Source organism: Pimephales promelas, chromosome 10 (assembly GCF_988280905.1).
Source record: "Pimephales promelas chromosome 10, fPimPro1.hap1.1, whole genome shotgun sequence".
NCBI lineage: Eukaryota > Metazoa > Chordata > Actinopteri > Cypriniformes > Leuciscidae > Pimephales > Pimephales promelas.
In genome coordinates, this window is record NC_142778.1 from 22,655,283 (window position 1) to 22,681,878 (window position 26,596).

A 26,596-nucleotide genomic window follows, 5' to 3' on the forward strand; every position below is an offset into this window, starting at 1 on the left:
AGAATGCTTTAAATTACAGTTTTTCCCCATTAATTTCAATGGGTGCCCATTTTTGACCCAAATACGAGATTAAGGAGTTTTTTTTGTGTGTGTGTTCAGGGGGCAAACTTAGGAAAAGCAGCCAAGTCTTGTACCGCTCAGATCAAGGGAAGTATTTTTTTAAAATAAATCAAAACTATTTTGCCCACATTTGTCCAGAATACGGTTTTAGGGTTAAAAACGCAGCTCACTAGAATTTGAAACTTGTTTATTGTGTTTTTGTTGCCATTGTACTTACCTTACACAGAAGTACAGCACAATGGGTCCAGATTTCTTGGGAAACTCATGTTCCAGCACACGACGATCTAACTGCAACCAGCTGAAATGACCCCTGAAACACAGCCCAAGAGAAATGACTGATAGTATCTGCTACAGCAATCGGAAAAGGCTCGCAACATCTTACAATGTCTCATTCATAGTACCACATTACGTTAAAAAACATCATGTGAAAAATGAGCCACAAGAGGGGTGTTTTATGTTCAAGATGTCATCACATGTGCATTTTCATGCATAATTTAGTCAGTGATGACAAAAACAAAAGCACTCGGGAAAGTATTGCACTGATATATAACATACTGATGCTAGTCTTAGCAAGTACCACTGACAAGCAACAACACAATGTGTTTTAAATTGTATTTGTATAGGAAAATTTGAACTCACACTGTGTGTGCACTTGTTTCTGACAGAAATCCATTTGTCTATTTGCATGTTGTCCTTGGCGACTGCAAACTGTCAACCCCTTGTTGGGAAGGATCAGCGGGCGGATCAAAGGTCACCAGACAACATTTCAAAATCTTTGAAAACTACATATAACACATTTCCCCAAGCACACTGGCAGCGAGAACAGACGTGATGCTGCTCTAAGTGTGCCTTAAAGAAATCATGCGAAGATACGTCTAACAAATGTCGCACAGCGGTAGGTCACGCTGTGTAGGACTAAATGAAAAGCTGGTTGTCGCAGAATGTGAAGAAGGGAGAAAGAGGGAAGCCAATCATCTCCTGTGGCATTATCACAGCATGCTCACTCATCCACAGTCAGAGAGCTGAACTATTCATGACTGCAGCTTCATCTGACAGTCTTTTCTCATCGGTTAGAGGCATGTGTAGTATTTCATCAGATGTGTTGGGTATACGTACGTCTCATCCACGTAAGAGATTCCAAAATATTCCTTCTCCTTCAGGTTGAAATGGGACGCCACCAGGTCTAGAAGATCCTTCGCCATTAGTTTGGGCTGAGAGAGACAGAAGAAAAAAAAAGAAGTTAGGTTTCATCTCTTCATTTAGAATATTCACACACAGACAAAAACAGCCAAATGCACACACACCCACAAGGTCAACGATATGGCAGGCTGTGAGCGACTTATTCTGATGAGTATTGATGCACTGCAGTGACTCTGCAATTTCATGCAGACTCTGTCTGCAGTCTGTGTTGCATCTTGAACAGAACCTGATTTGCTGCAAAACTAATATGCTCATACAACTGTAATATTTACAATCATTTTGTGAGAGACTTGACACACACCCAGAACATTCTGGAAAACTGAGAGACACACCAGTTGACAAGCTGTCTATGATTCTGCAAGTTCGGGGCTTTCCCTGTGTGTGTGTGTGTGTGTGTGTGTGTGTGTGTGTGTGTGTGTGTGTGTGTGTGTGTGTGAGAGTGACTGTAAAGTCAGTGTGTGGTAAACCATGGGTGTGTCACTGGCTTTGAGCGTAGACACTGAAATCACTGGCATTCTGGGACATCTCTGTACTGCTTACCAACCAACCAACATCAACACACAATCTGTATGTCTATACAAACATGCATACTAAATGGTTGGATTATGTAAGATTGTTTTTTTTTTTCAAGAAGTAACTCACAAAGTTTGTGTTTATATGATCAAAACTGCAGTAATATAACCGTTTTCTATTTTAAAGGTACAATGTGTACTTTTTTAGGTATTTTATTATCTAAAATCAATATTTGTATTCATAAATATGTCCTCTATGGTGTACAAATACCTCTGCCAATGATCTTACTTATCCTCGTAAAACGAAGAATTTATCTTTATATACATGGGACGGGTAGGTCCACGGAAGCTTCCATGTACGTAGTTCCGCCATCTTGAAAAACTATTATAGCAGAGAGGGACAAAAAGTGCTAGGACAACGTGTTTCCAAAGCGCGTTTTCGTTTAGAGTCAGCGTCATGTGACGTGACATCCTGTCATAGCTTTTTGGTACATAACGGCTACCGTGGATACAAGACGCATTTGAAAAAGCGAGGGGCTGGATGGACAGATTTGCATTTGAATGCAAAATACAATTTCACCGCTAGATGGGAGAAATTCCTACACATTGTCCCTATAATATCTTTTAAAATGTAATTTTAATCAGTGTCACATGATCCTACTTATATCATACCACAAATCATTCTTATATGATGATTTGCTACTCAAGAAACATTTCTTATAATTATCAATGTTGAAAACAGTTGTGCTGCTTAATAATTATTTGATCTTATGTAACATTATTAGGGGTGAGACAAAATATCGAAAGGGCAATGAATCATTGTCTTTCTCCGTACGATACAAGAATCGATACGCTGGTGCCAAATATAGATATTTTAATTAATGAAATAAGGTTCTCTAAATAGATTTTCCAGGCGTCGCTACTTAATGCCTCCTCGAGGTGGTGCTCAAAACATGGATGAAGGAAATTTGAACATAATTTCATTACACATTAAAAAGGTTTTTAACGGGATGGCGGCAGCAGTGTGAATGAAATAATAGATGCCCCAGCCAAGTCCAAAGACTGGACCCACTGTTTGTCCCATTGCTGGGACAAACAAAATCGACAAAGAGTACATAAAAGTAAAGTACACTTGTAATATCACGGACAGGCAAAGTCACTTGCAATGCCATCACCCTGATCTCAATGAAAATGTTTAATTTACCTAAAATGTTCAATTTAATTTATAGACTGAAAAACTTTTTGTGCTGTTTTCTAAGTTTGGACTTGAATAAAGAGAGAAAACCGCCACTTAACCTTTTCACAGGCATTTTGTTTTCATAGTTATCGTGATATCGTGATGTATGTATCATTATAGGATTGTCTAGAAATATATTGATTATCGCACAATTGTTCTATCATGATATTATCTATATCGATTCGTGAGCCATGTATCATGTATTGTATCGTATCATGAGGTACCCAGTGATTCCCACCCCAAATTACAAATGTATTTACAGTTAATGTTTTATATTTATTCACTTTTTCTTTACAAAATTATATGTTAATAAAAATAGACAAAAGTAAAAAAGCACTTAAAAGAGATAGGCTACAAGAGAGTAAGATCAAGATCAAAAAAATCGGCAAATCAAATTAAAACAAGATGTGATTGTGCACTTGATATGCACAAGCATTGTGTGCATGTGCCTGTGTCTTCAAAACACTTTAAATACTGTTTTGGTTTCAACACAGACCATTCTGAATTAAAGCACACATAAATACAGACACACACACGCGCGCGCATACACACACACACCAGCCCTCTTTATAAGAGAGCCAAGCCACCCACACACCCTAAAAACAGCAAACTCTGGAGCAAAAGTACAATCACTGTCAAAACCTCTGCTTAAAGAAAGAAAGAAAGAAAGAAAGAAAGAAAGAAAGAAAGAAAGAAAGAAAGAAAGAAAGAAAGAAAGAAAGAAAGAAAGAAAGAAAGAAAGAAAGAATCTGTAATATTACAAGATCATAATTAAATGTGTTGTGTATTATTATATTTTAAATTGTAATGCATTTCTTCTAGCTACAGCTTTGACTAAGGTTCTTAAAACATAGTGAGTTGTTTCAAAACCCAGTGAGCTGCCTACCTACAGTAGACAGCACTTAAGGTACTGTATAATAGGTGTGGGTCAGACAATAAGCAGCATTCTGCCAAAAAGATACCTTATTAAACAGAAAATATCAACAAAATAGTTCAATCCAAGTAAGAAAGAACTATTGCTGTCAATATCATCATGTGCTATGTATTTTTATTACTCATTAGAGCATCGATTCCCAAACTTTTTTCTTAACCGAACCCCCTTTACCCTAAAATGTTTACTTAAAGTAAGATTTTAAGTTAGGTTTTTTTTTTATGTATAATTTAACAAAACACTTGCATATTTACAGTTCACTGATGGTAAAAAGTCACTCAAAACAAATATTTTTTTTTTTAGTTTAGTGTTTGATTTTGTGTTTTTTTATTATTTAAAATAATTTAATTATTAGCTTTTTGTCAACTCACAAAGTCCCCTTGAGTTCCCTTGTGCCTTTCCCAGGGGTTCGTGAACCCCATTTTGGGAAGCTCTGCATTAGAAATGCTAAAAAACGAATGTAAATGCTCAAACCTGTGTGCCCTACATGAGGGCTATTTGTGTGGTGAGAGGAGTTGCTGCCTAAGCAGAGCATCTCAAATAATCTCAAATCAGGTTCCATTTCAGTTAGATTTAGACTTAGAAGGCAGTTGCCAATAAAATCCTTTGCAGTCTGCTGAGACTACAATTACCGTCCTCTCTGATTCACTACCCTCCCTTCAGGACTGATCTTAAAAACCCAGCTTTCAGCAAGACATCTTGTTTTAGATATTTTGGTAACGCTTCCTTTTACAGTCCAGTTACCCATGTAAATACTTTATGGCGTTAACGTTGTGGTTATATTACACAAGAACCAATCAGTATTTTATGAGATTCTTCCCGTCTGGTTCTTCAGGTGAGACGTGCAACTCGACTCTACCACATAAATCAATTGGCACAATTAATCTCATCATTCAAATCAACGTGGTGCGAAACATCCTGCTTCCTCAATTAACTAAAGCGACTGTGTAAGTGTCTGTCTGCGGTAAGAAGAGGAAGTGGGTTTAACATAGCCGCAATCTTCAATCTTGACCCATTTGTGGCAGTGTATGTGTGTTTGTCCAGTTGAGAAAATGAAAAGAGCAACTCAAACCATATCAATTTTCTTAAAAAATGACAGTACATATTCCATCTCTTTCCGTATCATTTTCTCTCTGTTTAGCCTCCAGACTTCATTATGACAGTAACTGATCTAATAATGTGTTCAGACTCTTTGAAATGTGAAGATAAGAAGGATAAAGCAGTATTAATATCCTGTTAGTGTGCACTGAGGGCTATCAATATGAGCGCTATAAGGTTTTAACAGATTTAATGTGGGACGGTTATCATCTCCTCTCTGCCATTACACTTACAGAGGTTGATGCAAATCACAGACACAAGTTTCCACAAGGAGAAGCATGTGATAGCGCGTGTGGCTGTGAGGAAGAATATCCGGACTGTTGAGATTTAATATCATTAAACAGTGGGTGTCTGATCAGTACGGAAGAGCGATGAAAAGAACATGCGCCGTAAGGTCTCATCAGGTCTAGATCACAGAGATGAGAGATGAGTCAGCTTTCATCACACAGAATGACTTCAACACAATGCAACGCTAGTGTTTTAGTTGAGGATTTATCACTGTTAAAAAATGTTATATGATCAAGATTCAAGAATCAAGAATCCTATTTTGAGTTTGCACACTGTAAAATATCAAAACGTGCATTTATAGATAATGCATGTTTAATCCAAAACAGCCAGTGTAAATGCATTTATGAAGGAGGTGCAAGCATGGGCAAGAATGGGTCCATTCCAAAAGAAAGTGCCTTGAAAGAGGCCTTGCTGCCTATGGGTTACATAGGCAGCTACTAAGGCTGGACGATTAATCGAAAAATAATCAAAACCGAAATTCAAAGCCTATAACCGACGTGATTTTACCATGTCTTTGAATCCTATTAATATTTACGCCCACTGTGTGTTAATGTACTAATATTCCTGCTGCTGTTTGTTTTTAATGATAATCAAACAACAAATGGCCATACAAAAATATCTCACTCACTACTCGAATGAATAACTTTTCTAACTTTAATAATAAGGAGTAATCTAAATTTACACAGTGAATAATATGCAGTGTTATTTTACATTTGATTACTTTCTGGACCTGACAACTACTGTTAGACCTACCTAAAAAGCAATGTTTATTTCATTTGTGTCATTCATGTTTATTTGTTCTAATGTATTTTTTTTTTATTTGTTTACTTGTCTTTAATAATATTTTTAATTTATGTTAGTCAGGCTAGACATTTTTGCTGTGGCATCTAACCTGGAATCAAGAATTGTGAAATTTGGTGTCATAACCTTAAAGGGTTAGTTCACCCAAAAATGAAAATTCTGTCAGTATTTACTCACCCTCATGTTGTTCCAACCCCGTAAGACCTTCGTTCATCTTCGGAACACAAATTAAGATATTTAAGATATTAAGATCACTCCTGCATACAGTCCATAGGCTTCTTGAGGGACTGGCTCTTGCTGTCCCCGAAAAGTCATTAAAGACATCGTTAAAATAGTCCAAGTGACTACAGGGGCTCAATCTTAAGTTTATCAAACGACGAGAATACTTTTGTGTGCAAAAAAACAACAAAAATAACGACTTTATTTCACCTATTCACTTCCTTCTCCATGAGCCTGTAAGTCAGTTAACGTAGTGTGATTGCGTAGAGCTACGTCACACGTAGGCTCACTATTGGCCGACGCTGGTCATGTGTGTGTGATGCGTGTGACGTACAATAACAGAAGCTTACGCTATTAAACTAGTAACCTGACTCGCGCAGAGGGAGAAATAAACGAATAGTTGAAATAAAGTCGTTATTTTTGTTGTTTTTTTGCGCACAAAAGTGTTCTCGTCGTTTGATAAACTTAAGATTGAGCCCCTGTAGTCACTTGGACTATTTTAACGATGTCTTTAATGAATTTTCGAGGACAGCAAGAGCCAGTCCCTCAAGAAGCCCATGGACTGTATGCAGGAGCGATCTTAATATCTTAAATATCTTAATTTGTGTTCCGAAGATGAACGAAGGTCTTACGGGGTTGGAACAACATGAGGGTGAGTAAATACTGACAGAATTTTCATTTTTGGGTGAACTAACCCTTTAAGGTTGCATGCGTCAAACACAATGAAAACAATAACGATTTTAATAACTCATTTATGTAATTTAATTTTTTTGTGGTGGGGCCGCCAGGGCCAGTGAAAATTTTGGCAAGGCAAGTTAAAATCTGAACCACTGGCCCAGCCAGGCCAGTAGAAAAAAAACCCTTTAGCATTGAGCCTTCCAGAAATTGTAAATTAAAATGACATATGAGAAGAAGCATCGAACTAAAACACGAGAGAACCTAACAGCACCTGCATTAATACACCATCTTTCCAGTTTCCCATGATCAGTGTTATTTTAGAATAACTGATATTATATCATAGTTTTTAATATTCAATTTTAATTTTTATATTTTCTTTTCATTTAAATTTTGTGTTTTGTCACTTTCTTTTTAATATGTCTATATATTTAAAATTAAAAAGATTATTTGGTTTATAGTTTTATATTACTATTAGTATTATAGTATTACTATATACGTTTGTATTTAAGTTTCTCTCATAAAGAAGTCAAATTTTTAAAGTCAATCTGTGACGTTTAGATTCTCAATTAGACAAATGTATTTCCGCCAAGCGAATTTGAATTTGTTTTGTCAACACATGTATTTGCGTAGATGTTCTTTCACATGCATATGAATGGAAGTTTACAGAATGCAAAATTTAGTGTGACCGCCCCTTTAGTTATCACAAAGTCCTGTAGCACATCAACACAATTCCTCTTACAGAAAAATCGAAGAGTTGTTCCTCAAGGAACATGCAGAAAAAAAAAAAATAACTTGGAATAACACCAGAATTCTCAATGGAGATTAACCTACACACCCTTCTCCAGAATATCTGCCCACATGGAGGAAGAGAAAGAGGAGAAAGAGTCAGAAAGCAGAAAGAACAGGCTAATTATTTAAGCCAATGCTAAAAGAACATATATCTAAGTATTCATGTAGGACAAATGTGTAAGATTATGGAATAAGCGTTTCTGCAACAGTTCAATAAATCATAAACTGAGGAGGGAGTGGGGAAATACAGGAAATACTCTCTTGTTTTTAATATCTCCTTCTCTTACCTCTGCCTCATCCCTTATTTTTTATCTCTTCCTAGAAATCCCTTCTTTATCCTCTTACCTGATTGTTAGGGACTCTCTCACCTCCTCTCTTTTCTAGATTTCTCTGTTTATCAGACCATAACTGCAACCGCAATCAACTCAAGCAGCATTTCAGAGAGAAAGAGAGTGTGTGGAAAATGAGAGATGGAGAAGGCAGAGGAATTACATTTCTCCAACTATGATGGAGTTAAAACTGGATTGGAGTCTAGAGGAATCAGGTCACCTAACTGCATCTGACAGGCATGAGAGAGAGAGAGAGAGAGAGAGAGAGAGAGCATGAAAGAAAAAAAGACAAAATGAACAGAATTGAGTAAAACAAATACTATACTAAGTAAGTATAATAAATAAATACTAAGAATGCACGATATATCGGCCACCGTATCGGTATCGGCCAAAAATATGCACATTTTTAATGTTGGTGTAATCGGCCCAATGAGAAAATTTGTCCGATATCTTAAAACCAATGAATAACGGATTATTTTCTACAGCTGAGACACTTCAGATGCATTAATGGTGACTTATGTTTTGCAATCAGGATCTCAAAAATGATATAGAAATTTATGGATTTAGATTTATCGGCTTTCAAATATAAAGAATTATCGGTTATCGGTATCGGCCCAAATTTTCAAATTGTATTTATTATCTCTAATAAATACTACAATGACATAAAAACTAAAGAATAGAACAGACAGAGGGAATAAAACAAAACTATAATGAAAAAAATTAAATAGAATAAAACAAAAAAACATAATAGAATATTACATGACAGAACAAAACAGAGGAGAATAGAACAATAGGATAGTGTATTGTTCATGTGTTCAGAGACTGAGATTACCTCGTGATTAGGGATTTCCTGAGAAAGTTCATATGAGTGTAAGTGTTGAGGAAGTGCTATGCTCTGTTTATATTGAGGTCTGAGCAGGGCTGATGGGGCATGGGAGACAGACAGTGCTGTTATGGAAACTGAACTCATCCTGAAAGAAGATGTTTGTGTTCTGATTTATGGAGGGTTTGGTCGCTTTATGAGTGATTTGAGAAGCTGCTGGTTAGAGTCATTATGGGAACCAAAACCTGCCAGACTGACTATTAGTGGTACTGATGTTTAAAATACACTTGGGAGACCGACATATGCATACACATATGATTGAGTTCAGGTCAGAGTGACCTAATCTCAGAGTCTCTTTGGCCATGAAATCGGAGATGGGCATAATAATAACGGCATCATATTACACATACAAACAGAGCAAACATTCAAACTCATACATGCACAGATCGATAAAGATCCGCCTATTTCCACAAGACATTAATTATGTCTCAGAGGAACAATGAGGATTTCCCTTCCCAGACAAACGAGAGGACACCTCAGGCCTTGCCACAAAAAACACGCACAAAACAACTTCACACCTATACATATTATATTAATACTACTTTAATATTTCTGCACTAATACTGGACATTGTGCTGGTGAAGCATCACAAATTCAAGCATAATCAATTATCTCAACAATAAACTACGATATCACATTTGGGTCATGTTGTACCGTTATCTGCATTGTTGTAAAAAAATAAATAAAAATAAAAATAAAAAAAGTGTGTTGGGTCTTACCTGTACCAGGAGCTCCAATTTCCTGTCATCCAGGAGATGGACCTGACATCTCCGCCCTTCCGTCATCTGTTGTGGAGGGAGAGAGAGAGATTAATGAAAGCACATTCACAGCAGGGTGAAATCAACTGTAAATACTAGGTCATGGTGACATGACAAAAATAGAAACTCTCCTTACACACATGCAGAGCGATTCCCAATCAAGCAGCAGAATTCAATCTCTTTCACTCCCACACACATGCACACACTGAGTACTGTAGCTTGGATTTTTTGTAGGATGTCTTAGGTCTTGTTTGATTTAGCCCCTATACAGTTAAGTACACATAACTTGGCCACCACCAATCTTTACGGAATTTACTCAAGTATTGTACAAAATAAATAAATAAATAAATCAACAAGTAAAAGGCATCTTGAATCACAGAGAACATGCAGACTTTTATAGCTGGTCAGAGATAATAGTCAGTATAGTCAGAGACTACTAATTTACAAATAGTGATGTTTTAATGTTCTGCACGTAGCACTTTTTTTTACTGACATACAAGCAACCACTGTTTATTTTGTTATTACATGTTGTTTAGGGTCAAGTTTATATGAAACAGCTGAAAAAATGGGAGTAACATTTAGAGAAAATACCACTTTTGTAGTCAAAATAAAAGTAATTAGTTAAAAACAATGGTCACACTTCATTTTAAGGTGTCAGTATTAAAGTGTAGTTAAACATTTAAGTAGGGCTGTCAAACGATTAATCGCGATTAATCGCATCCAAAATAAAAGTTTGTATATATATCCAAAATAAAAGTTTATATATATATATATATACACACACATGCATACATATTTAAGAAAAAAAAATTATATATAAAATATATATTATATATATATATATATATATATATATATATATATATATTTTATATATATATATATAAAATATATATAATATATATATATATATATTATATATATATATATATATATATATATAAATCTATATACAGTATATGCATGAAAATATTTCTTTAATATATATACAAGCATGTGTGTGTGTGCATATATATATATATATATATATATCTCTATATATATATATATATATAATTATACACAGTGCACCCACATATATTATGTAAACACAAACTTTTATTTTGGATGCGATTAATCGTTTGACAGCCCTACATTTAAGTGCAGAGTATTAATAATTAACTACATGAAGAGTTCAGATGCAAAAGCCTCTAAATGCCATTTGAAATTTTCTTCTAAAATGACCATTTTTATCAAGCTTGTATATTTAAGTTCAGTAATTTCACTTAAATGACAATTAATAGGTAATCTTTATTGCCATTTAAGTGAAATTACTGAACTTAAATATACAAGCTTGATAAAAATGATCATTTTAGAAGAAAATTTCAAATGGCATTTAGAGGCTTTTGCATCTGAACTCTTCACATGTACTTACGATAGGGTTAGGATGAGGTTTGGGTTAGGGTTTATTGCATGTTATTACGCATCATTTATAGTTATTATTACTACAGTAACTACATGTAACGTTTAACAATGTGGTGTGTTATCAAACTAACATTCTAAAGATTATTTCACAAACAAAAAGAATAAACAGTTCTGCTCGTGAATATCTAGCTTAATTGCTTCTAAGTGCCTCAAACTGACTAGACAAATCAGGACTAATCTAGTCACAACTTTGGCCATTAAAGGAATAGTTCACATACAATTGCAAATTATGTCATCATTTATGTTGTTCTAAATCTGCATGATCTTCAGTGGAACAAAATAGATGATTTATGAAAAATATCCATATAGTAAATATCAATAAGGTCCAATACTGTACAAAAACAGTTAAAGTAGAACTTTAAAGTAGGAACTTTCTTCAGATTTTTTTCCCCCGTGTTCTGCAGAAAAAAGGAAGTCATTCAGATTTGGAATAATGACAAAATATTTGGGTTAACTATCCATACGCAACTCAAAATTGCAGTTAACTACATAAAGTCACTTTGTATTGTTATGACTATACACATCAGACATAAGCTTCTATCTAGAGATCAGAGCTTACAGCTGCTGTTAATATCTGTGTTAATACAAAACACCCCTCAACCATGGCTAATTTGTGAAAGAGGGATCATGCCATGTCAGTCCGTATAGATACCTGCACCAGTGCACAATCTGATTAGTGCTTTGATTGCCATCTGTCATGGCGGGGAATGTCTTCTTTTTATCAAAGCCAGAAAGCTCATAATTAATATTAAATTAAGTCTGCCGGAAAGACCAAACACGCTAACATCACAGTTTCCTCCAGGCTAAAATGAGTGTGCAGTGCATTCAGAAGTCCTCACACTACGACTAGGTTGTCCAGACGCACTCAACCAATGAAACATGCTTAGAGTTACTATCGTCTGCACACTCCTTTCTTTTGATCTCAAATCACTGCTTGCTCCTACTCACTTTCCATTCAGTCTCACACACAATTTTTCTGAGTGTTTACTTAAGATTGCTGCTTCTGTGCCAAGCCGTATTGTGAACATCCCATTACGAGCAGGTGGACGGACACATCTGTGAGGAACAGAGTCTGACTAACAGCCATGTCATCGCTTGAGTTATATGGCCTTTAGGATTGAGCTGGTTGGACAACTCGAATACAAAGAACTAAAGTGCAACCTGATACTCCCATTGTTCTTTTCCCTTCAAGAGAGCTTTTCATTTTTTGTTTATTTTCTCCATAAGGATTTTTTTTTCCAAGGAATCTGAGAGTTGGTGAATGTGATACTAACAGTGGCGGTAGTTCACATCCATCAGCGGACTTTCCGTCCGGTTCCTGTTTATACATCCTTTATGGATAGACGAGTCAGAAAGGCAGCAGTGCACTGACTCACTCTCTCTAGTGTGCTATATTTCGCTCTTATTCTATCTCTCCATGCTTTCCTGCTCTCATCCACCCCCTCTGCCTCTATATGTAGGCCAAGCTAAAAGGAATGTGGAGAAAACAGAAGAATTAAAGACGTTTCTTAAGCTTTTCAGCGTGGTGGTGTACGTCAGGACATCAGAATGGGAACATGTGGAGTGTTCTGGCTGCCATCAGGAAGCGCCGTCCCTGAGGAACACTAACAATGAGGCTGATAAAAGCAGCATGGCTCACATTTCCTCCACGCACACGTGGGGGGAAAAGACTGGAGGAGGGGAGTCACAGGACTAGAAACACATCCTTTCTTCCTCTTCTCCTCAGCAGAGCTACAGAACCACGTGACTGACCACATGAACAGACTGGTGTGAGTTTGTTGTTGACCTGTGAATATGTGTTTTAAGGGGGGCTTGGCTTAATGAATTTCTCTTGGTTGTGCTAACATTGAAGCTATCTCAACAGCATAGAAACTCTAGCTCCTAAAAACTGATATCCTGCATTCAGAATAACATACCCTTAAGCAACATCCATATTTGTACCCCTCAGTAGATCACATTTCCATATTATAAAAACAAACTTAAATCAATATGAACTGGCTCACCTGGATGGTCCACTCTTTATTTAGGCCTATGTTTTTCTATTTTTTTAATTGTATAATTCCTTCCTTGGTGCAGCATATGATCCAATTAGGTCTAACTTTTATGATACTCGTATATAAGAATAAAAATGGTAGCATAATTGATCCAAACTACTGCACCACGATTAAAACCATATATCTACTCCAGTTTAGGTATGGGTAATGATGGTTGGATAATCTACTAGTTGTCCAAAAACCAAATAGATCTTTTTGAAAGCATCTTTATGTATACCCCACCTAAGTAACACATTTGATGAGTTCAGTTAAACCTAAACCAGCCCAATTAAACTCAACTTCCTAAAAAAACAAAGAGTTGATTATTGTTTGGGCAACCCACCAATCGATCTTGGAAATATGTAGCTTTGCACTTTCATATTACAGTTTAGAATGATCTTTGAATTAAAAGAGTAAAAGAAATCCCAGTCAACACCTATTCAAAATGTAAACTATTAAAAACTGTCTACATTGATTAATCACAAGTAATTACATCTAACATTAAAGTTTGTGTTTATATAATGTGTGTACAATATATTGTTTATATATATATATATATATATATATATATTATATGTGTGTACGAGCATTTGTGAGTATACTATATGTGTGTGTGTATGTATACTGTATATATATATATATACTATGCATAAATATACAAACACAAACTTTTATGTTTGACGCGATTAATTGATTTGACAGGACTAAAATTAATACATAGAGAGTAGAGAATACATCTTACTCGATCCTTCCACAAAGTTCGATATCTTTGTATATTAACTACTATAGTTAACCAGCACTACACATATTGGCAGCTAAAACCATATTCAAATTATCCAAAACATTTAATAAACAAACATAGTTGTGGGATGTGTAATTGATGGCTGTTCCAATTTTAAGGGGATCTCTGAAGCTCTCTGAGAGCACAGTTTCCATGTGGGCCTGCTCATAGCAGAAGCAAAACATGAAGACCCCACAAGCAAGAGTTTGCGGCATCTGATATTGGGCTGACTATCCCATCCTAAATCTGTCAGGAAATCAAATTTTACCATTGGTCTTTTTAATATTGTAATATTTTTTATAAATGATTTATCTGTGCACTTCATTATATTATTAAAATTCATGTACCCTTATAATCTTTATTTAAAAACGTTATCCTCCCCTCCCCCGTCGAAACGACTTCTCTTCTCAAAAACTATTACTAGAGGGCGTGGCTATTGTTGGGGTCTGTCTCGTTTCAGGCCCGCCTCTCAGAAATCTGTCAGTGACACTGACAGCCAGCAAATATAGTGTTTACATGCATTTTTGGTTGCGAAATCAAGCCCCACCCTACATTTTTTTTGTGTCTAATTTCAGAAGCCGTTTCACTCGGATACACGTGACAATAAGGAAAAAAGGACAATCTCAACTTTAAAGGTTAAACTTCATTACCGACCTTGTGGTAGCCCAAAAGCACCACAGTTTTGTTACATCACCATTTTAAACCTCTTAAGGTTTGAGTCAGGCTTGATAGGAACACTTCCCACCACACAATAGGAGATTAAAAACCTGAGGCTTTGAATAGAGCAAACAGCACATCTCTAAAGCCTGAAGCTCAAGATGTCAAACCTCCGCTCCACTAAATGAGAACACTTCTCACTGTGGTGTATCTGGAGGGGGAGGTGAACAGCTCTCAACCACAATGTCAGAATCTAACAATCAGGTGCTGGGAATTGTGTGTTTGTAGTAGTGCGTTTGTGTGTGCTGTCTGTGTCTGGTGTGGGGTTACAAAATGCCTTGCCTGTAATCACCGAACGGTGAGTCACTGCTTTCTCAGCTGAACTACAGAGTGGCACACTACACTCACACTGCCCTACGAACCTGTGATGTCATAAAAATAGCACATCACAGACATTTCAGTCAGTGTAATATTTGTAAATCATTGTCATTCCTTTATAGATGATGAAAGTAGTAGTGCTTGCACAATTAATCTAAATGAAAACGAAATTGCGATATGGCTTGGTGCGACTTAATTAAATAATACGCACTTTGTTTCAGATTGAATCATATGGCACTTTGTTCTTTTACACACGAGCAGCTCATAATCCACTGCTTACAGTCTCTCGTCACAGTAAATCACAGTAAATACTGCTTTGCACAAACTCATCTCTGCATCTTCCTTGAGTCTGAGTTGCTTGTAAAGTGCATTTGGGAACATAACGTGCCTGCTAACCATCTTTCCCAAACTCGTAACGAGAACTTTAGAAGAAATTATAAACTGTCATCAACTAAATATAAGCTTTAAAGTCTCCCTGTGGTTTAAGGCCAAAATAAAAGCTTGATAGTTTAACATTCGAAACTGAATGACAGACTTGAATACTTAACTGAAACTATTATTGTTAATTTTCTTATATTATTTTCTTATAAGTGAAATATTACAATAGTAATATTTATTATTGTGTTTAATATTTTATTTAATAATAATCATTATCATCCTAAATATGTATTATATTTATATTTTATAATATTTATTTATTCATTATTATTATTACTTTAGAGTCATATTGTTTAGAGCCCTACAATAAATCATTTAGAGCCCTACAATAAATCAAGCACAGCAAATCTGGAGCTTTCACACACAAAAATTTTTTAAAAAATGTAATCATAGCGGTAATTTAATAATTTTTTTTAAAATAACAATTAGATTATCCAAATCATGCATATAAAATATAATATAAAAGTGCAGTTACTTTGATGCACACTGCAGAGGAGACGATTATAGTATAATATAATCTGATCCGATGATAAACCCACTCCCTGGTGCAGATTTAAGACTGACCCTGATGGCCTGTTTAGGGTTTCATTGCGGTTTATCCGTGCTAAATCCTAAGCTACATGTTAGCTTCACATTCACTGTCACTGAGCAGTACGGTGTGTAAGATAGAGATTTAAGAGCATTTGAATTAGTGAACATACAATTCAGATCATATCAGACACAGATATTAAACATGGTAGGAGGTGGTTGATGTCCTTGTGATGGTACAGGTCATCAGACAAAACCCCATGCACACAACAAGGGGGTATTTAGCAATTATTTCCCCTTAATGCACATTGACAACAAAATGACAGTGCACCACATTGACCACACATTGCACACGGGCACCACAAAGGCAGAACAATCAATGTTCATCACAAATTCGGGTATAAATTTAGTCTCATGGTGCAGACTGACAAATGATAAAAGTCTAGGCGACTGCAGGTCTGGTTTTCATGCCTGACCATGTGTGCTAGAGTACATCAGCCTGCTGACACTGCTGCCCTGCAGTGCAGACATCACAGCATAAAAAAAAGACATCCGTCACCCTGAGCCGGCAGGACCACAGCTGCCTAGATAGGCACAGCCCAGTCTGCTTTGTTTACAGACAGACCCCTAATCACAGGCTGTTCCCCCAAACCCAATGGGCTGCTATCTAGATTCCAGACATTATTTTAAAGGGCATGATGCCTAAAATAACGTCTAGGTATGAGGAAGTCTGATGTCATAGGACATCACACTAAATCAAAGTGGAATACATCTTGAAGCCTAAAAATGCTCTACTGAGGTTTCTAACTTAACAGAATGTTTGGGACCATGCACCAATATTGCTGTTTAGGTAGGCAGTTCACATCTCATCAGTCTTTTGGCAGCTATCATGGGAAACTGCAACAAAAATGAATAAAGTGAAACACATGTATGCCGTCCAGGAGTCAAAAGTTTTTGAGAGACAGCCCAAATCAACATCTATCTATCTATCTATCTATCTATCTATCTATCTATCTATCTATCTATCTATCTATCTATCTATCTATCTATCTATCTGTCTGTCTATCTATCTATCTATCTATCTATCTATCTATCTATCTATCTATCTATGATGGTAATCTCGTTTAACAGCCCTAAAACAGCATTTTTCATTAGGTCTTGAGACAGCACAATCTTTTTTTAGAGGCAGTCGTAGGACATTTCGAGTAAATCTAATAAAGCAAGACTTAACACAGCTACATTGTTCAAGGATTTTAAGGATATGACCGTGATGGTCACATGCATGCAATCCTTTTAAGTTCCTGTCACTATCCACAGCAGATCTGATCACATTCAGCTGTCAGCACAGGTTAATAGCCTTGGAAAAATGGATGAATGAGTCTAAATGGGCAGTAATGGTGAGCAAAGCAGATAAGCTAGCAAGTTTAGTATACAAACTACTTAAAACGCACCATTGTAACAATGATTGTTCGCTTCTAAATACATGACTTCTAAAGGATGATGTTCCTCAAAATAGATGAACATTATGAGAAAACGATGGAGTATTTCTCTCACATATATATGCCTGTGTTTGAGATGGTTAGCAGGCTAGCAGCATTAACGTTACATTAACAGTTTACACTCTGAGCCTTTTCACCTAGGAAAACCTGTTTTTAAAGATGATATCCTCCGTGTTAGGTCACAAATCAGTGCTCTATCATGCGTTTTAATCAGTAATCGGAAAATAACTGAAGTATATAAGTGTAGTTAAGTAAAAAAACATCACGTATTTTACGCATCCATCCTTCCATCGCCCCTCAGACTGGCTGAATTCAAGCGCGAGACCAACGCAAAACAAGCGCGAGACGTGCGCGCGATTTAACGTTACCTTGCTGGAAATCCTTTACGCTCCCGCGTTCATGAATTCCTCGCCGAAATAAGAAATAAATGTCCTTTAACAATAACAGCAGTAATCCAGATGGGTTAAGTCCGAAGAAAAAACGTTCACACGCCGGCCTAAATCATCTTCGAAGTCAGCATCATCCATGTCGTTCCCCGGTGAAGCTGCACAGGCGGAGCGGAGCGGACTGACAGCGGCAGTGCCAGCATATCCCATCCCATCCCTCTCCGCTCTCAACGCGCTGTTTCACAGGGACCGTTGGCCTGCGTCCAGCAAGCAAATCCGCACAACACTATTCACATACACACTCACAGTTCCTCCACAGCAAACCCCAACCCCTCCTCCTCCTCCTCCTCCTCCTCGTCCTCCTCCTACTGCTCTTCCTCCGCCTTTCCCCCGTGACACCGCGGAGCTGCTGTGATCCACAGCAAAACGCGACGCACACACTAAACAGTTCAGCCTGACATTAATCATCAGTCTTTTTTTTTTTTTTTTTAACAAAAATTCGTTTTTTGAAAGGAATCTGAAATAAAATAGGCTATATAAATAAAGTTTTTTAATGTTAGAAATCGAATTAGAATCAGAAACAGCAACTAACTGAAATAAGTGCAATAGAGATTGGCGATGTTATAACTGAAATAAGTGCAATAGAGATGATGGAATGGTGGCATAGATCTGCAGCTGCTGTAGACCAGTAGGCTAACACAACTTGCTACTGCCATTGCTGTGAGCAAATGCTAAGACATGCTGCTGCTGCTGCTGCTGCTGCAGATGTAACATATAAAATAAACCCCTGCAGGAGATCTATACATGTGGAGCTAGGGAAGGTGTAGGGTTTATGAAAGCGCGCCACAGACTACTACAGCAAACTACAAGTAGCCTATTTGAATGTTGATAATAATGTGATCGCTACAAGTGAGTTAAGGACCTTCAGGCTGCGCTACAGTTTCATACCAGAACTAGGTAGGCCTATAAACAGTACCAGGTAACACCCGAAATGCATGGTATGTTTTGGTATTTATTTATATCACCCCAATATTACAATCGGATGTCCTCCTGTCCATCATGTTACTGCTACAATACTTTTTGTAAGTATTGTAGAAAATATAACAATGGTTTGGATGTACTCCATCATATTCATAGAAATACTTTAGGTTATGCTGCAAAATACTGTCCATGGAATAGTATGAATATGGTAACCATTGAGTGCCCTGGTGAATTTCAAAGTACCACAGTATTACCATCTGATACAATAACTGTCAGGAATTTTCTGCACTGTGGAGAAAAGTCCTGGTTGTGTGTTTGTGTGTGTGTGTGTGTGTGTGTGTGTGTGTGTGTGTGTGTGTGTGTGGATGCTGACCAATGACTAACAGACCCACATCTGGATTTGCAGTAGAAATGCAGAAACATTTGGGAATGGGTTGCACTCACTTTGCTTCTGCCTGACTTTCTTCCGCCCCCTCCGTTTCTAATTCAGATTTCCTTTCCCGTTTAGTTTGGCCAGGGTAAATAAAAAAGGGGAGGAAATGAGAGAAACGTTTGAAAGATGCTTTTCAAACCGAACCGACTGTTAGAGGGAGTTGATTTGTGCGAAATCTTTCACACAGACACCTAACGGTCGTTTTACCGCAAAGTCAACATTGCAGAGGACTCAATGAAAACTTTTACAAAATCTGGAAGGTGTTCTTCTTCTAAGGGTCATAGCCTGCATAAATTCTGCATAACGATTCACAAGAGCTATTTCTATAATTCTCAGAAACATTAGGGGATACACTTTACAAAAAGGTTTCATTTGTTAGGCTAACATTAGATACATAGTAAACATGAACTATATGAAAGTGAAAGTAATTTTAACCTTTACTAATGCAATATTTAGCAATGGATTTATTTTATTAACTAATGTTGACAAAGATATATTGTATCAAATGTATTGCACATTGTTAGTTCATAATAACGATTTGAACCGGATTGTAAAATGACACAAAGAAAATGATGTGTTCTTTGTGGTCTACGTTACATTTCATATTTTTAAAAGTTAATTCAGAGACATTTTTATCACTGTGTAGAAGTAATTCAGCTTCTGTGGAAATGTTGAGCAAACAATTCACTCGGGTTGGTCTTGTATCTTAAGAAACATCACAAAAGCAAAGACAAAATAGAAGGAAACAATTACTGTATAATTCAACATTTTTAAATGACATTTCCTTCACTCACAAACTAAACATGTAAAAGCTCTTATGAATACAAGAACATTAATATGTATGCATTATCATATGCATTATTCATTAATGCTTACCACTTTAGGAAAGCATTGTTTAGTTAATGATTTACAAAGTGACCTTTAAACCACAAGACTAAAAAGAACACAATTTTAACCATCTAGTGTGAAAAGACAAACTATACCGCAAGGTGCAAATAACGAAACGAAAATTTAGATTTAATTTGACTTGTTCTACACTGTAAAACATATTGATGGTTTAACTTAAAAAAAGGAAGTAGGTTGCCTTAAAATTTTAAGTTCATTGAAATGGAAAAAGTGAATTAATCTAATGAAGGAGAATGATTTAATTATCAGAAACTCAAAATTATATGTTATCTGAACTAAATAAATTATTTAAGTTGATTTGACAAAAGAAAAAAAAATTAATGTTTTTTTACAGTGTCGCAGTTTAATGTGTTTCAAAGGGTTTTCCTTCATATTTATACCTTTTTTTCATAAAGTGCAATTTGTTGCCAGTGCATACGGAATGCCATTGTCATTACTAATGATTATTGATATTAAACTCACTGTATGTTGTTTAATTACAATGAAACTGCTCTGGGGACAGGGGTTGGGTAATTTCGACAGAGGCCCCTTCACAAAGTTTTGCTTAGGGTCCTCAAGAAGTGTATGAACTATGAACTGCACCACCAACGCATTCTGTCTTACAATGAAACAGCACAGAATTTCCCCAGCCCTTGCTTTAACGATTTTAAGCCTTGCTTTAAATCGCACTTGAACTATGGAGTGAAACTCTGCACTGAGGGTCAAGATTTTCCATCTCTCTTCTTCACTCTCTCACGCACTCATGGGAGGGCCGTTGAAAAGTAATTGAAAAACACTCCAAACATAATGCAATTAGGCTGCAGGCTTACATTTCATTATTATCCGACTGCTGGTGATAACACCATCAATAAACAAACACAAGTATCTGAAGTCAATCGAATCTCAGCGCGTTTGTTGAATTTGATGACAGTCCGATCATACATCTTTGATTTAAATCGTTATTGAGGTCATAACGATTTAATGGTGCAAGGTAAGCGAGTCACATCATCCTGGCTGTTTGTACCGCTGTTGATTTTGGACTCCCGGCCACAGCGGAAACACTACTGTCCAATTTAAACAGTCCCTCATGATCTCTCTGTGCTCTCTAATACATATTTTACCTTCATTTATTGGCTCCTTCCTCTGGGCAGAGGTCCCAACAGTGTCACAAGAGCCCGTTGTTTAAAACAGGCAGTGTGTATGTATGTATGTATGTATGCATGTGTGTGTGTATTTCTGTGCGTGGATGGAGGTGAACATTTGTACAAAAGGAAACCCTTGATACTGTGGGGGCGTCTCAGAATAAATGAGAATGTCCAGGCTCTCACGACTGTGACTGGGGAGAGAGAAGGTCTAAAATAAACTTCTGAAAGACCAAGCACAACTACCAGACCAAAGCACACAATTTGTTTAATACATACCGTCTTTTGTGTCTAAATCGGCCAGAAGAGTACAAGAGGAAGAGTTCGCGATGTTCTCTGAGAAAATGAAAGGCTGAAATTTCTTCAAAATGTATAAAAATATGGGAAACCGACCTCTCTTGCCGTCTAGGAAATGTGGTTCTGGTTAGGAGTCTCAGAGTTTGGTTATTTTTGTCTCACTACCTCAGGCTCAGAGACAAAGCGGGGTGTATGTGTGTGTATATATCGAGGGGTTTGTTATTTTTTCGGAAGGCGGTCAAACGGGTTCACCCTTCAACTTATGCGGACATAAGGACAGGTTGTATGGCTGACATGAACCAAATTGGATAGAGGAAGGATTGAATGCTATTTGTGTGTGTGTGTATACGTGTAGTGAGGTTGCAGCTGTGGCCTATAATGGCTGAACTAGATGTAAACAATGCTAACCTATAATTGAAGCAAGATGTAGTTCCCTGCTGCTCACATTCACACACAGACTTTCATTTTTGTCACTTTATTAATCGTGCACTTTGTATTCATCAAAAAATTCTAAAAAAAATGTACGAGTTTCCACAAAAATATTAAGCAGCATCACTGTTTTCAATATGAATAATGTTCAGAAATCTTTCTTGAGCACCAAATAATTATATTAGAATGATTTCTGAAGGATCATGTGACACTGAAGTCTGGAGTGATCATGCTGAAAATTGGGAAGAAGAAAGTGACACAGTAAACAACAATGCACGACATTAGATCTTGTTCTTGCTTCTCTGCATGTGTCTGTCACAAGACAAAAACAAAACATTGCGACTGTATTGGGTTTTAACTGTATTGAAAAATGTCACCTCCTGCAACATGACATCATGACTTTTGCGTAAACGTACACACCACTTTCAAGTCAAGTGGCGTGTTATCTATACGCATTTTGAGCTATCCGTGTGTATACGCATATGTCTACGCCATTAATGTCTGAGTGATTCCGCGTGTATGTACACGCCCTTAAATGTCCGAGCGAAATGAAGCAAAATGTACTGTAGATCTACATCTGGGGAGTGATATTTTTTTTCCTGGGATGGTAGGGCAATGCACTCATATATGTTTTTAAAGGGATACTCCACTTTTTTTTTAGAAATAGGCTCATTTTACAACTCCCTCCGAGTTAAACAGTTGAGTTTTACCGTTTTTGAATCAATTCAGCCGATTTTCTGATATTTAGAAGAATCTCAGTAACCAGACAGTTTCTGGTCTCATTGACTTCCATAGTAGGAAAAAAAATATACTATGGAAGTCAATGAGACCAGAAACTGTTCTTCTAAATATCAGAAAATCGGCTGAATACATTCAAAAACGGTAAAACCCAACTGTTTAACTCTGGGGGAGTGGCAAAATGAGCCTATTTCCAAAAAAAGTGGAGTATCCCTTTAACCCCAGGTAGGTTTAGGGGTTGAGGTAGGTCATATATTTATATATACAGTAATGACATTAAGTCAACGGCGTTCATAAACACACTGAAAAGCGATTATGCGTGTTGATAGCACGCCAAAAATGGAAATACGAATTGGCGTGTCATACACACGCAATTTCATGAGATCAGTCTCTCTCCTGTGTTTTCATCCCCTTGTAGCACGCTTAAGTGACGATTCTCTGTCAAACAATCAATGTTCAGCAGTGAGTCTAGCTCCACCCATAAGGTACCGGACTACTGTATTAGGTACCCAAACGGAAGGGTCCCAAAAAAGTGGTACGGTATGGTTCAGTATTTTCATATTGGTAAATAATTGTGTACCGTACCAGTTTAGTCATTCATTATCTGCCACAGTCCCTTATTTGTGTCTCACCTGTACCCTGCATTGATTATTATCCTCTGTGTATTTAAGCCTTCTGTCTTTCTTTGTTCATGCGTCATGCATCTCTTCCTTTCGATTATCAATACAAGCCACCGTTGACAGTTATAGGCCTGGTTTCACAGACAGGGAAAGACTAAACTTTGTTCAATTTTTTTTTATACATGCCTTTGGGACTAGCTTAAGCCTTGTCTTTGAAATCAGTCAATGGACAATTAAAGGGATAGTTTCACTATCTTTCAGGATCTTATATGTGCCATGTTCTCATCATCTTCTGCTTAGGGGCTGGGGGTGGACGAGCAACAGGGCTTTGGTGGGGTTCGGTGTTTAGGGTGTAGGATGTTGGCTGTGGGTAGAGGTTTTTTTTTATAATCTTAGTGGTTACAAACCTCCTTTAAATCACATCAAAGATCCCCCACAGTCTCTGCAACGAGCCTTGAGTTGATACTGAATTTGTGTAATTCTACATGGAGAGTCTTTACAGATCCAGGTGTGTGTGAGGTTAAAAGCAGATATTTATGGTGTTTTCTTCATGGGGAAGTCGTAGATGTATCATAAAAGGGTTTTGAAGATTAATAGACTAATTGTGCATTGTAAAATAGTTATCCAAACTACGTTTTTGGGATGGACACCAAAGCACCTGTGTATTTACAGCGGCGTATGCTATTGGACAACTGAGGATCATAACTGCACTCAGATGTAGGTGAGAATGATATTGAACGGTCTAAAGAGACCTGTAACTTCTCTACATATAGACGCCAGTGCAGAGAAGACCGGGAATGACTCTTTTTTGGGCCTCATGTCAGCATGTGTGTGTGTTATGAGGGAAGAAAATGTGTTTCCAGTTAAATCCAGGGGGAAAAAAACCAACACACACCCACATGTAAGCACTTCAAACGTGTGTGAGATCTCTCCAGCTGTAAAAAGCTGCAAAGCGTTGCTCCCATCTGGCTGTATACACACACATACACACACATATAGCCTGAACATCTAAAGCTTCAAGCCTAACACACCCACACACGCAAATATATCACACCATACAGTATACATTGGAAACACATGTGACAAATAAATAAGATAAACAAGACCCGAAAAACAGCACTTGAGTCGATGAAGTTTACTGAAACATACTGGAACATATTCATCTAAAGTTTAAGTTGAATGTTTTCACTATTTCGGTGTGATTGTAAAAGCTCCAGTGTTGAAAGCTGAGTCATTCGGTTCTCAAGCCCTTTTGAATATTGATTGAAGGTAGAACTACTGAATGCAAATCCACCTCTGACAAAAAGAAACCAGCCCTGCTGTGAATGCGTATGAGAAAGAGGTTGTATCTAGACAAATATGAACATGGAAGCTATGAATTTTGGTGAAATATTTGGTGTTGAATCCCTATATGTATTCTTCATTATTCGAAATACTCTTAAGTAGTGATTGTAGTGTAATACCCTTTATATAGACTACTTGCTGGGGGAGATTGTTTAGCAACTCTTTTGTGCGTTACATCACTCCACCAGTAGGTGGCAACAAGTGAGTCACTGAATCATTAAATCAAGCATGCCTGTCTTTATGAGTGACTCAACGAATACGAAATTGCATCCACTATTGAGTACTTATTCCGAATAAGTAATTATTTCAAAGCCGCTGAAAAAAGTATGTTCTACAGCGTGTGTAGTATGAATGTAATCTGGACATACTACATTCGCTTTACTGCCATCCAAAAATCCTCTCCCGTGCCCTCATGGGATAGTGAAGTGTCCATCATATCAGAATCTCACCAAAAGCAGTAGGGTACTTTTTTGCATACACTTTCATGAGCACTGTTAATAAAAGCATGCTTCCTTTGTCATAAACTGTTAGGGTTAGGGTTAGGGTTAGATGTTAGATACAAATGTAGTATGTTTGGGACAATAAAGCATATTTCATTAATTCAGGATTGTTTAAAAATGACATCTAAAACCATTTTTATTTTTATAGTTCCTATTATTTTTAAGCAATTTAAAATTTTAAAGCTACACTGTGTGATTTTTACCCCCATCTAGCGATGAAAAGGTATATGACCATCCAGTGAATATTAGTTTCTGTTCCTCTCCATTCCGATTTTGTTTTAACTCCTACGGTGGCCAGTGTAGTCCAAGATTAACTTGGCTTCCAGTTCGACCTCGCCCATGAGTGTTAACTCAAACGTAAACGCGAAAGGCGAAGCTTGAATTAACGGGTATGTCCCTCTTTGGCTAATGCACTTTCAAGATGGAGGGGCAACATGGCGACCGACATTAGAAACCCCTTACCCGTATGTATTTTCAATGGCATATTATACACTCACGAGAATATTTTATTACTTGAACGAAGTAAATATACATTAATGAGCACATATATTTTTGAAAGAACTAAGTGTTTTTAGCTAAAAATAAACTAAAAGAGCAGTGTAGCTTTAAATCATCACACTACATTTTAAGTATTTTAAGTGAACCATAAAAAAAAGCTAAAATATGTGAGAAAAAAAGATTTCTGCCAGGCAAACACAAACTTACAGTATAGACAAGAGTTATGATTTAACATGCAAGACTTAGCAGAGCCAAAAAGTTGAAAAGTTGCTATAATTGTCACCAGTCATAGAGAACAAAGAAAGTGTGCAAGTCTGTGCGTAACATGAAGATTGCTGACTCAGGAACTATATGAACCCGATAAATGAGATCTCCTCTCACATGACTATGTGTGTCTTCTTTAATTGCGTGTATGTCAGCACAATCCTCTGAATGAGTCTCTGAGAGTGTGAAAGTGTGTGTGCGTGAACTAGGTAGGACAGAGTCAGTAGAGCAGCAGAAACGATCCCTCACCCATCACATGCCAGAGAGAGCTTACAACAATCGAGTCTACCATCCAGCCTCTTACCCACTCTGACCACAGACCACATCACTGCTCTCACCATGTACAGCATCTCGTACCATCATCTTCAGAGGCCGTGTATGTTTGTGTGTGTTTAATAAAGGGCTCCCCTGGGAATGCTGATCTACTGAAGAGGAAACATTATCTACACTAGGAGTGGTGTTAAAGGAATAGTTCAGACAAAAATGAAAACGACGTCATGCTATTCTGTCGCAAACAA

At 37.0% G+C, this 26,596-nt stretch overlaps 1 protein-coding gene across 9 annotated transcripts in view; it reads right to left on the bottom strand.

The window, feature by feature from the left end:
• Nucleotides 1-26,596, bottom strand: part of frmd4a (FERM domain containing 4A) — a 157,746-nt gene that overhangs the window by 30,967 nt on the left and 100,183 nt on the right. For 8 of the 9 annotated variants that reach the window (XM_039650517.2, XM_039650518.2, XM_089135498.1 and 5 more), the window contains exons 2-4: nucleotides 9,745-9,810; nucleotides 1,177-1,271; nucleotides 278-370 (exon numbers count right to left, since the gene is read on the bottom strand). In XM_039650517.2, coding sequence (XP_039506451.2) covers nucleotides 278-370; nucleotides 1,177-1,271; nucleotides 9,745-9,810 — 254 coding nt within the window. Of the gene's footprint in view, nucleotides 1-277; nucleotides 371-1,176; nucleotides 1,272-9,744; nucleotides 9,811-17,929; nucleotides 18,264-26,596 lie in introns of those variants that run through there. The other variant, XM_039650519.2, reaches the window with a different exon arrangement.